The sequence below is a fragment of the Corvus kubaryi genome, unplaced genomic scaffold (genome assembly GCF_017639235.1).
Source record: "Corvus kubaryi isolate FWS band 111438036 unplaced genomic scaffold, C.kubaryi_AGA036_p1.0 64999, whole genome shotgun sequence".
NCBI lineage: Eukaryota > Metazoa > Chordata > Aves > Passeriformes > Corvidae > Corvus > Corvus kubaryi.
The window spans coordinates 151,698-163,780 of NW_024581680.1; the positions used below are offsets into that span (position 1 = coordinate 151,698).

Consider the following 12,083-nt stretch of genomic DNA (forward strand, 5'->3'; position numbering starts at 1 on the left):
GTTGCAGCTGATCAACATTTATTAAACTTCTTTTGGCAGATATGAAGACATCATGGTTGTTCTGTCTCTTCTGTCTCAGTAAGAGATGAATGTTGTGGTGTAGATAATCAGAGCCAATGGGATTCTGAAAAATTTAGTTCAAAGAAAAGACACAACATGAGCAGAGATTCTGAAGAACAGGTTTTCTATTATAAAGAGACAACTTTATGATCGCTGAGCTAAAGTAATAGATTAAAGGAACCAAGACATTCTTCAACATTGCTCTAGTGATCAATGAAATATGATCAAAGAAGTGTTTATTCTTCTCAGCTTTATAGGTTGATCCTGTAAATATATAAAAAAAAGTCAGCATATTTTTGTACTTTGATAATGAAGTTGCTGCCACTATTTTTGTTCAGAACAGGTATTTTTATGTTACAAATATGGTTGTGAAGTTCCCTTGCAAACAAAAACTTGCACTTGGTATATTTGCTGATTTTCTGAAAGATGCCTTTTAAAGGTTTACAAATAGTATGGGTAAAGTGTCTGATCTTGGACAAGCACATCCTTATGTGGAATTTAGGCATGTAGCTAAATGTATTTTTGAGTGTTTTGTGGAAGTATTCCTTTTGTGTAATTCTAATCTTTTTTTGCATTAATGGTATAGAAAGAGGAGTAAGTGTAGAAAGCTGAATTACTGATGCTTAAGCCATTCCCCTCTTTTGGGAAGCAGTTACTTGTAGCTTCCACAGAGCTACACTCTGTAGCTCTAGAACATATTTCAAACAGGTTTCCAAATGAGAAATTTGTGAAAATAAAGAAATTTGTCACTTCTTTGAAATACAGGAGAATCTCTCCTGTACTGTATAACTCTGTACATCTCCTTTTTCTTTAACTTGACATGTTGACAAAAATGAAAATAAACTGAAGCCATAGGTGTAGATAGACTATTATTAACCACCCCTTTTTTTCGTATAGGAAAGTTGACTTGATTGATTATAATAAAGGCAGGCAGCAAGGGTATCCCTGAGCTGTGTAGACTGTGCAGTCTAGATGCCTCATTTCACTTGGCATTGTGTTGACTCGTCTGCCTTTGTTCTCTTGTCATTGTCTGTCTTGTAGAAAGGGCACAAAAATCCATATGACATAGATAATAATTGTAACACTTCCTGTTTTATAAGGAGTAGAGCATTGTATCTTTCAAAATCACAGAATTGTAGAAATTAGAAATGGAAAGATCATCCAGTCAACTTTGCTCACAATGTAAAATCCATCCATACAAAGCATCTTTCAGTCCTTTATCTGATTTAATTTTCAGTACTCAATGTAATGTGGCTTTTATCACTTCCTATTGGAAACTATCTTTAGTGGTTTGTGCGCCTTACTAGGAGGAAGCTTTTCCTGGTAATTCTGATATGTTTTCGTTCTCCAGCATTTATGCTGCATTAATAAAAAAAATGCAGTATAAATTATTTAAATATATATATTCAGTGTGCATATAAATTATTTTAGTACAGAAATTTTAGTAATATTTCTGTATTTTATGAAAAAGGCAGCAAAGTCCCCAATCTGACATGCATGAAATCCCATGTTTTCTGTGTCTTTATAAGAAGTCTTTCTTTGAATTGATGTTAAAAATTCTAAGGCAAATTTCTTGAATACAGGAACTGGAAGCAGAAAGAATCAAACTGATGGAACAAGTGACATCCAACAAGAGGAAAATGCAGGAGCTTGAAGATAACCTGCTCTGCCGTCTAACCAGTACAGAAAGCTCGTTGGTTGAAGATGAGTCTCTGATACAAGTCCTAAGGGTCACTAAAACAACCGCAGAAGAGGTGAATTTTGAATGTACTGATGATATATTTTGTAATTGTAATTTGGAGACTGTATATAGATTTTCATTCCTGTTTTTTTTTTTTTTTCCATTCAGAGCCACTATATAACATCTGATTTCTTAACAAATAAATAGTAGAAACACTGATTTTTTCTTCATAAAAAATTCCAAAATTAAACTGCTACCTGGGTACTGTTCTATATTCCAGGCATGTTTTGCAGGTGTAAATTTGAATCAATTCCCATTGTGACAGGAGCTGGAACACATGAAGACACGATGCCTGTGTTAAAACAATGACAGAAGGAAGCAAAGCTCAACTAAAAATACTATTGTGATCTTAATCAAGACCTTTTCTTTTTGCCTGTGTAGTATAAATCCCAAGTAATACAACTTAATCTTCATGGTCTTTTCCATTAATTTTAAGGTCAGTGAAAAATTAAACACAGCAGTGGAGACAGAGGTGAAAATCAATACTGCACGTGAAGAGTATCGGCCCGTGGCAGGTCGTGGTAGCATCCTTTATTTCCTAATCGTGGAAATGAGCTCGGTTAATGCCATGTACCAAACATCCTTACGGCAGTTCCTTGGCATTTTTGACCTATCAGTGGAAAGATCTCGGAAATCTCAGATCACAGCAAAAAGGGTAGTTTATATCATCGAGCATCTCACCTATGAAGTCTTCAAGTACACAGTTCGAGGGCTGTATGAAAATCACAGGTTCCTGTTTACACTGCTTCTGGCACTGAAGATTGACTTGCAGGCGAAGAAAATTTCACACACTGAGTTTGAGACACTGATCAAAGGTAATTTCTCTGAAAATGTTCCTGTTTACATATGTTTGTGAACTGCCAAATTCAGATTTGCAGTTCTTGCATTAGTAATGTGTTATATCCTGTGGATCTACTGGTTTTTAACTGGTGAATGAAAGCATATGCAACCCAAGAAAGAATTAAGAGACACATTTTCTAAAACAAGAGCAATATAGATTATTTTTTATCAAAACAATGCTTAGATGAGGATTATTTTAACAGTTATACATTGCAAAAAGGGAAAAAATTAAGTCCATGACTTTGTAAGAGAACCTATAGTCTCTACCATCTGCCTCTTTCTCAAGCTGCCCCATTATGTGTGTCTGTGAGATTGTAGACAATAAGCGAAAGCTCTCTTGATGGCTGATGAGCAGGCATGTGAATGCTTCAGGACTCTGTACCAGCCTTAAGTATCAGCACAAAAAAGTGGAAGTCTGTTACATGTTGGAAAACACTTTTATATTGCATTGCATTATGTCACCACTATATGTCACTACTCAGACACAGACAAAGAAAAATTTTAGTAAGGTGTATAAAATTTGATGGGGGCTGACCTCACTGTCTCCAAGATAAGATAAGTGCAACCTGGTACAAAGACAAGTACAGTCAGGTGCTTGGCATCCAAATATCTCAGTTTGTTTGGCAAGCACTGCGTAACTGTTCAGCTGTGGCTCAGCTGTGCTGGGTGTGCAAATGGGTGTGAGGCTGAGTGGTGGTTGAGCTAAGAGTCTGTTGACATTGCACAGTGCTGGAAATGAATGCACCATGTGCTTTCTTTTTCTTTAATATAGATGAAAGGAGGCTCTACTAACCAGAGGTCCTTTCTACATCTGGTATGAAGAACTGGTTTTGAGTATACTTTTGGGTAGAAGTGTTTTATTCCAACTCTGCAGATGGAGTAGAAGCAGCACAAAAATTAGTGGGGTATCAGCTTTGGGAGGAACTGAAACCACTTCCCAAAAAGGTCTTTGTTAAATGATTCTTCCATGCAAATTGTAGGTCTCTGTATCCTGGTTTACATAAAATGTTACTCCCTGAATTATATAAATAAGTATTTTTTATTATTTGTCATTCTTCTGTTTAAAAATGTTTGGTTTTCTCTATAATACTTTTCACTTTGCAGGTGGTGCCAGCTTGGATATGAATTCTGTGGAACCAAAACCAAAAAAGTGGATCCTTGACACGACATGGCTCAATCTTGTGCAGTTATCTAGCTTGTACCCTTTCAATCAACTTCTGGTGCAAATTGTTAAGAATGAGAAGTCTTGGAAAGCTTGGTTCGATGAGGAAGCTCCTGAAAAAGCTGTTATTCCTGATGGTTATGACATCTTACTGGATCAATTCCATAAACTTCTCCTTGTCCGTAGCTGGTGCCCTGATCACACCATTGCCCAAGTAAGATACACTTTTGTACAGTGGTTATGCCATGTGACATCTCCTGAAGAACTGCTAGTTCCAAACTTATGTTCTCTGAATTTCTTGTTACCATAATATTTGTTGCAGAGTGAGCTATTTTGAAAAATCAGATATTGAAATGCTCATTAAAAATATGGGTGAAAACACTAATTTATTTAATTGCAATGAACTAGGAAGCAGGACATGAAACGAATTGGAGCTGCAAGAATACCATTCTTTTTGTGTGGTGCTTTCAAAGTGGAGTCATGACACCTGTAAAGAAGTTGCATTTCTTTGGAGAATCAAAAGAGACATCCCTATTCTTTTTCACAGAAGAGGTGGAAAAAGAACAATTCACTTTTATGACAGGTGCACTAAAACAGCAGATAAACTGTTTACTTACCCTCTCTACTGAGGAAGTAATAATTAAGGCTGTGTCATGGCAAATCTCATAAAAGAAACTGCAGTAGACTAGCAGTTTGTCCACAGTCTGTGATATGTTGATTTTTCTTCTCTATGTGGGTGTAAAAGTCATATGAGCCTATGAGTACCCTCTTTTCACTTTTTTTTTCTTTCTCTACTGGATAGTAGTTTTTCTTTCCTGTATATCTCAACTTTACATGTTACATGCTGTGATAGTATCTGTGTTGTATTTAGGGGACACAGTATTTTCATGGACCTCTTCTTCAACAAGGCTTGCTCCATCCTTTTTCATTTTCTACTCCTCAGTCAGGAAGTGGGAGAGAAGTAGGTGAGCTCCACCTGCCATAATTTAAACAGAGCAAAATAATAAAGCTGCTACTGCTTATTTATCAACACTTATCTATCAGCTTATTTATCAATTATTTATTATTGTCTTGCACAACTATCTCTGAAAAAGAATGCCTCGGAACAATGGTTTCAAGAAAAAGTAATTATTTTAATTTTTGAGGAGAGAGGGTATCTCTTTTGTTACTCTCTTCTTTATCTCTTCTTTTCCTACTGTGTTATCCCAAGTATTAGAAATTTTACCTGTCTTCACTAGGACAGAATTACGTAATAGGGGATGACTGAGAGGTTTTTTCCTGCAATTGACATCTTCCTTGGTTCACCTTGTTCCTCAGGGCTTCTCATCATCATACATGCCTCAGAATCTGTGGTAGTCATTGCATAGCTAGGAAATTGCCTCAGTCAGAGAAGAATTTCATGCACTAGGGTATCTTTAGAAGTTCTTTTAGAAAATGTGTGTGAAAAGAAAAAAAATAGAGGCGTAAGGAAGGTTTGACCTTTAAGGATCAAGTCTGAACTGAGTTTATGTTTTGTAGAAATAGATATTCAGCCTAAGAGACTTGAATTGGATAACCACTGGACAGGAGAATTTGTTTGAAGTTCCAATAAATATATGGGAGATTGTAACTGGGTCAGATGAAAGATCTGTCTAATCCACTATGCTGTAGAGACAGTGTCAACAATACATGCTTAGAGGAGCTGAGAATGGAACTGGTATAGAGAAACTCTTTTATTTGGCTATCCACCAAGTTTTAGCAGGCAGTAATTTAGGGGCAATATCTGGGCTGTCCTCAGAGCTGACACTGGATCTATTCTGCATGGATTTTTTTTTTTTTTCAGTTCTTTAAAAAAACCCATTTAGCATGTTCTAACAACAGTGTTCACAGGATGGCTGTTCCATGAGCAGAATTCTTTCTCTTTTTTGTTTGAAGTTTGCTGTCTGAGAATTTCAATGGTTGCTTCCTGTGGGCTGTAACTTTTGTTATGCCAAAACTGAAAATTAAAGCTTAGACAATCATTGCCTTCCAGTGCAGGTGCTGGTAAATTCCACATCACTGGTTAATGCTAAATTAAAAAAAGAAATATATATATTTTTTTCTGGTAACTTTTTTCCCAGGCTCGTCACTACATTGCAGAATCTCTTGGAGGGAAATATGCAGAAGGATTTATTCTTGAAATGGAAGCAATGTGGAGAGAAAGTGACTGTCGAACACCTTTGACATGCCTTTTATCAGTGGGGTCTGATCCCACTGAAAATATAGAACGTCTTGCAAAATCAAAGGTATCCTCCTAAACTGAGTTTGCTAGATCTGATAAAGATATTTTTAACTCTTCTTTGCACTAGAAGTGGTATTTCCACATTTTAAAGAAGTTGAAATAATGATATTCATACTAGTGTTCTCTGGAAGTTAATTTTTGACCAGTAGCCAAAATGCATTTATTAAGAAGTAAAAATGTCACAGTCTTGCTTTTTGCAGTGGTTTGATTGCAATGAGACCTCCATCTTTATCCAGCAGACTATGATAGTCTACTATGAGGAGAGGTACTGAGCTGTGAGAACAAAGCAACGCTTGTAGTTTACATTGTGTTGCATTCACTGTAGGAGCTGACAGTAATGATGATTACAAGAAGATACAGAAAAAAAATCATAAATATGGTGACAAGAGAAATTAATTTTAGCACCCTAGCATTCAGTCTGTGCACTTGATGGAGACATTCAACATTTCCTACAGAACAGCATCACTTTAAGGTGCTCTGTGCACTGTTTTATGGTTCACAATGTAGACGCATGTAAAATTTTCCCAAGAAGATGTTATTTATGGTAGACCTCCATAAATTTTCCCTCTTGTTAGAATGCATCTTCATTTAATGGTGCAGAATTTTAGTATACACTAAGTAAGACATACTTGCAAAAGTGGGGAGGACCCACAAATCACTTTAGCTTATTTATTAGAAAGTGGAGATGCTTGTTCTGTTTGAAAATCAGTACCATTATTTGTCTGTCTGTGTTGAAGATGGCTTAAATTATGACCTCTCACTTAGTGTTTAAATTTAGGAATCTTAAATCTGAAGTCATTATTTTGATCCTTGTCTGCTGTCAGACCAAAAGTGTATTGCAGTGGTGTACTAGTTTGAAAACAAACCAGTGGGAGGCACCAAGTCAGAATAACAATTTAATGGAAATTAAAGAAAAGGAAAAAAAGTAAAAGAGAACACTGGTTCAAACTGACAGAGTCAAGGTACAACCTGACACCCTGTTAGGCAGGGTGGTGGTAGCAGTCTGGTAGAATGGTGGCTGCAGTCCTCTGAAGCAGTGATCCTGTAGTAAAACAGTCTGCTCTTCCTCAGGAAGTCCAATGGTGGCTGTGTAGCTCCTGTCCTCTGGAAATCCAGTGGGAAGCCGGTGTCTCTGGTGTTCAGAGTCCCAGATTATATCCACGATGGGATGCTTGGTTCCTCCCTCTGGGTGGAGCATCTCACAATGGGGTAATGAGTCATGAGGCAAAGTGTTGATGAGGCTCATTAAAGAAGATAGTCCGGAGGGAGTTATCTCTGAGTCATGTGGCAGGACAATGATGGGCCATGAACAGAAAGATAGTCTGGGGGGAGGAGGCAAGGAAACACTGCCCCACCTGGTTTCAACAGCTCCTGAGGATGGTAATAGAATACACTGTAACCCAGGACAAGTGGACAGTCTTAATATATCTTCATGCTTTCAGGAAATTTGTATGGAAGAAATGGAAAGTGAGGTTGCAAAAGAGCTGAAGGGATTGCCTTGTTTATTCACACATGGTTTATGAACAAGGCAACGTCAGCTAGGCCATCATAACCTGAAGTTCAACTCTAGTGTCACCTGTAAATATGAAGTCAACAACACTGTTTAACTGTAAAGTCCTTTCCTAATCTCTTGAAGTAAAGACCTAACCATGCAGCATATAGAAACCTTCAAAGTTTACAAAAGCCATCCAAATTCCACAAAAAAAATACAAACACAGGTGTTTTTTTAAAAAAAATGTATATAACAATGTGGAACTTGAGGAGCATTTCAGCAGTTCTTTATCTTTTGAAACATGTGTCTAGAAATAATTTAGTTTTCAGAAACGTTTGCCAGGGACCTTTGTGTTTAGTTTGCTAGTATGTCAACAAATTGTATTTAGTTCCTGTCTTTCTTTGGGATTTCTCTGCTGTTTTCCAGACTAAATCTTTAATATAGGTTAGCTGTACCAAGGATCTGATCTTGGAGGGGGGGTGGTGATGGTGCTGGGATTTTCTTCTTCTTAATGAAAAAACTTGGACCTCTTTTTTCAATGATTTCCCTTTTACAGTCATGATTTATAGTCTTAAGATGGATTGCTAGTTCTGATGGTACCTCTAAGTATGATATTAACAGCATAAATCAGTTTTCTGCAGTTGGTAATGTTCAAATTTGTGTCCAGAATGTATTTTTCACTCTAAAATTTAGTTGTTCAGGTGGCCTTCTCCCAAAGAAATGAGAACAGTATCTGTGGCTACTGAGCTATATAACCTCGTTTATAAACCAAACAAGCTCTATCTTAAAAATAATTGCATTTCTGCCCCCCTTTACTTTCACTCTAAGATGGAGTGAAAATGTAAGTTTCAGGATTAAAATGAACTTTCTTATACCAGCACTTTGACTCCATTAAAATCAGATTTTTTTTTTTTTTTTTTTTTTTTTTATTGTAGAGATAGTTTCTTCTTTCAGGGAATGGTGCACAGAAACTTCAACAGAACTGTCAGGGCCACTGTGGTGACTAAAATGCCAGCATTTTCATCTGTATAGTAATGTATTAAGATGACATGGATATGCTGATATGACTCACTACTGAAAGAAACATTCTCTATGCAGACATTTCGATAGAGTTCTTTCAGAATGGGTAAAATGAGGACAATTCATAGTGAAAAATATTGTTTCCTTCTCTCGATGTTTCCATAACCTTTAATGATTGTACATTTGAGAGGTAACATTGATGAGAAGAGCAAATGATGAGAAGATGCTTTGTTAGGGAATAATGTACCTGCTGAATGCTTATGCACTCTTATGCAGGGGTAGTCATAGTCTTTGACTTAAGGGGGTGCTAGCTGTACTCAGATGCATCTTAGAAAAGGTGAAGTTTTTTGGTCCTCTGGCACATAGCCAACTTCACAGGCTTTCAGCTTTGCTTCTTTTAGCTACAGTTTCAGGTTTCACTGACCTGAGAGTAGAGTTGAACTGCTTTCTTGTCTCCTTAAATCTTGCCACGATATGGGGGATCATATACAGCAGCTGTATTTATACTGTTCTGTAAAATCAGGTCAGGGCCCATGCTCTGACCCTAAGGCCAAATGACCCAGCACAGTTTGTGTCCATATGCTTAACCTTCTTCTCCTGCAAAAGTAGGGCAGCCTCCTCCATGCTGTTTAGGAGCGGATGTCTCCCTTCTCTTCTGTTTCACAGTGAGAGAGTCTGAGCAGCTGTACAGGTCAAGATTAACCTTTGTAGCTCTCAGCCAGCTGAAGGCAGGCCCAGATTGATAATGCAGCTCATCGCTCATTGCATGAGGGGTACTCAGCTGTAGGTCTTGAACATTAAACTGTCCACGAAACAAAGTCTTTTCACCTATTCTTTTGCCCTCAATATGTATGCAGAATAATATGTTTAACTGGGTTTGATAGTTCTGGTTTTCTCTGGCAGGAGTTAGGCAGACAACCTGAGCCAGGCTTAAAAAGTACAAGAGTAACAAGAACAGTAAGCACGAGAGGATCTGCTTGCACGTTACTGACAGAGCTGTGTGGTCCTGATCTCAGGCTTATCTATTTCAGATCCCCTTGTGACAGCTTTTATCATCCTCTGGTTTTCTGAACAGCTGGTTTTATTCTCCCATAGCCTCTAGAGAAGAGACCATAAACTTCCAGAATTCTAATGTTTGCATTTATAAGCTTTGTCTCTCCTGAATCTAGATCTGCTCGAGGTCTGCTAGAGCTAGCGGATCACCAGACTAGAATCCTCTGAATCGGTGGCTCCACAGCTGCCATTTAGCAATACAGGATGTTTCCTGAGCAATGCTTAAATGTGAACCAATGTTTCCTGTCCTACCTGATTCACCAACAGTTTTCCTTTAAATGCAATATGTTCAGACAGTAAAATGTCACCAGAAATGCTGGGTTTACACTGTTGCGTTAATTATTATCTGCTCATCTCAAGATAGTCCACATCACAGGAAAAAGAATGGTCAGGCTATATTTATGTCTTGCTTTATTTGGAAAACTTGTGAAAAAGCTGAAAAAGTGTTTCAGTTGTCTTATCCCATAGATTTTGTTAGACCAGCAAAAAGATATTATTTCCAGTGGGTGTAGTTTTCTTCCAACAGGTGGAAGATAAGAAGAACTTGAAGGGTTTTACTTTTTTGTTTGTTTGTTTGTTTTGCTTTCTTTACTCTGTTTTAATATAATCAGTCTCCATTTATATTGATGGTTTTCTTTGTGGCAGAATATCACTACACATGGATCTATGGAACCAATACATCCTGCGTATAATTCTAAGGAGCTACATACAAAATGAACTTTCTTTTTTACTTTCAGAACGTTCCATGTCGTGCCATTTCAATGGGTCAGGGCCAGGAAGCCCATGCAAGGCACCTGTTAAATCAGTGCATGCAAGATGGAGGATGGCTCCTTCTACAGAACTGCCACCTTGGCTTGGAGTTTCTTAATGAATTAATGGACACCATCATGACAAAAGAGTCTGTGAGTGAAGATTTCAGAACCTGGATCACTACAGAGACTCACCCAGAGTTTCCTATTAATCTTTTACAGTCCTCTATAAAATTTACCAATGAACCTCCTCAAGGTAGGAATGACTTCCCTTCCCACTGGAGAGATCACTGCTGGTCCAGGAAGGTTGGGCAGAAAGTAATGCTGGTTTCACTGTGCAGCTACTTGCAGCTGCCAGTCTTGGACAATACTGACCTGTGTCCCTGGGCATCCCCTGGTCTTCTGGACCTCCATGCACCTCCTTAGGTCCAGGATCTTTCCCCACTTCCACAATGTTTCCTCATATTCAGATGTTTATCTCATGTTTTCTGGGCCTCTAAGCCCCCAGTTTTCCTAACCTAAGTAGCCTATGTGCAGAAGCACAATGTGAGATCTGCATCTTAACTGGCAGTTTGGACTCATGTTTCTATATTAATAGGAGTGCAGGAAAGATATGGAATGAGTCCAGTGAGAGCCCACAAAGATGCTGAAGGGATTGGGCAACATGCTATGTGAGGAGAGGATGATTATTAAACTTAGAGGAGAGAAGGGGTATCTTATCAGTGCATATAAATAAATAAATAAATATGCCCTTTATATATATGTGTTACCACTGGTTCAAGTTGATGATGTCAGTAGGAGCTGAGAATTTTTATCCGAGGTTCTATTTAAAACTTCAGACATTTAAACCTCTTATTTCAGTATTTAGCTTCCTTTGAACATTAGTAAGATGTCTACAAAATATTTGATCTTGTGAAAAAATCCTGTTTCAGCATTTATACTCCATCTCAAGAGAAGATAGTCAGTCTGTTGATAAAAATTTCTTACTTCTTCCTCTTCTCCTCTTCCCCTTTTAAATTCAGAGCTCAGCATCTTTTTATTGCACAGTGGCCCACCCCTAATGATTCTAATGGTAACAACCTATAGTTCCAAGAGGCTGTTTTAGAAGTCAAGTTATAGCAAATTTGCAACTTGCATTTAGTGACATAAAAAAGCCCAGTGTAAAAATTTAAGTCAAGATGAAATATAGATAGTTTTAGTTTTCTAAGACTGTCCTGCCACACTGCTAGCACAATATGATAAGACACTTTTGTTTGATTTTGAAACTCTCTTATGATACCTTTTCAATATTTTGAAAAACGATTTGTTTGAATATTGTTCTACAGAATCTTTGTGAAATATGAACAAAGCAAAGTACTTTTATTGTACTTTGTCATAGGAAGTAGGGTGACTTGGACAGTCTATTCCCTGCACTTGAAATCTGTCCTCCTAGACTCGTGTGATGTTGATTAGGTGGAAGGTATCATAAGAGGGACCTGATGTCAGTAACTCATGCTCGGGTTGTCTGCCCAAGGCAGAAGATGCTTGAGTAGCACTGCCTGAAAACATCTGGGAGTAGTCAAGCTTATGTATTCCATGGAAGCTGAGACTGTATCAGTATCAGCTGCCTGAAGCTGCTCCTGGGATATGAAATGTCAATGCTCAAACAAACCTCCCCAAGTATTAGTATTTGCACTATGAATTTAGGTTCTCATCTCTGTCACCTT

At 37.7% G+C, this 12,083-nt stretch overlaps 1 protein-coding gene across 1 annotated transcript in view; it reads left to right on the plus strand.

Annotated features, from left to right (window-relative positions):
- Positions 1–12,083, plus strand: part of LOC121672836 (dynein heavy chain 5, axonemal-like) — a 146,322-nt gene that overhangs the window by 104,378 nt on the left and 29,861 nt on the right. Inside the window, exons 63-67 of the mRNA XM_042045738.1 lie at positions 1,644–1,814; positions 2,238–2,616; positions 3,746–4,017; positions 5,903–6,067; positions 10,366–10,633. Of these exons, the coding sequence (XP_041901672.1) occupies positions 1,644–1,814; positions 2,238–2,616; positions 3,746–4,017; positions 5,903–6,067; positions 10,366–10,633 (1,255 nt within the window). The remainder of the gene's footprint in view (positions 1–1,643; positions 1,815–2,237; positions 2,617–3,745; positions 4,018–5,902; positions 6,068–10,365; positions 10,634–12,083) is intronic.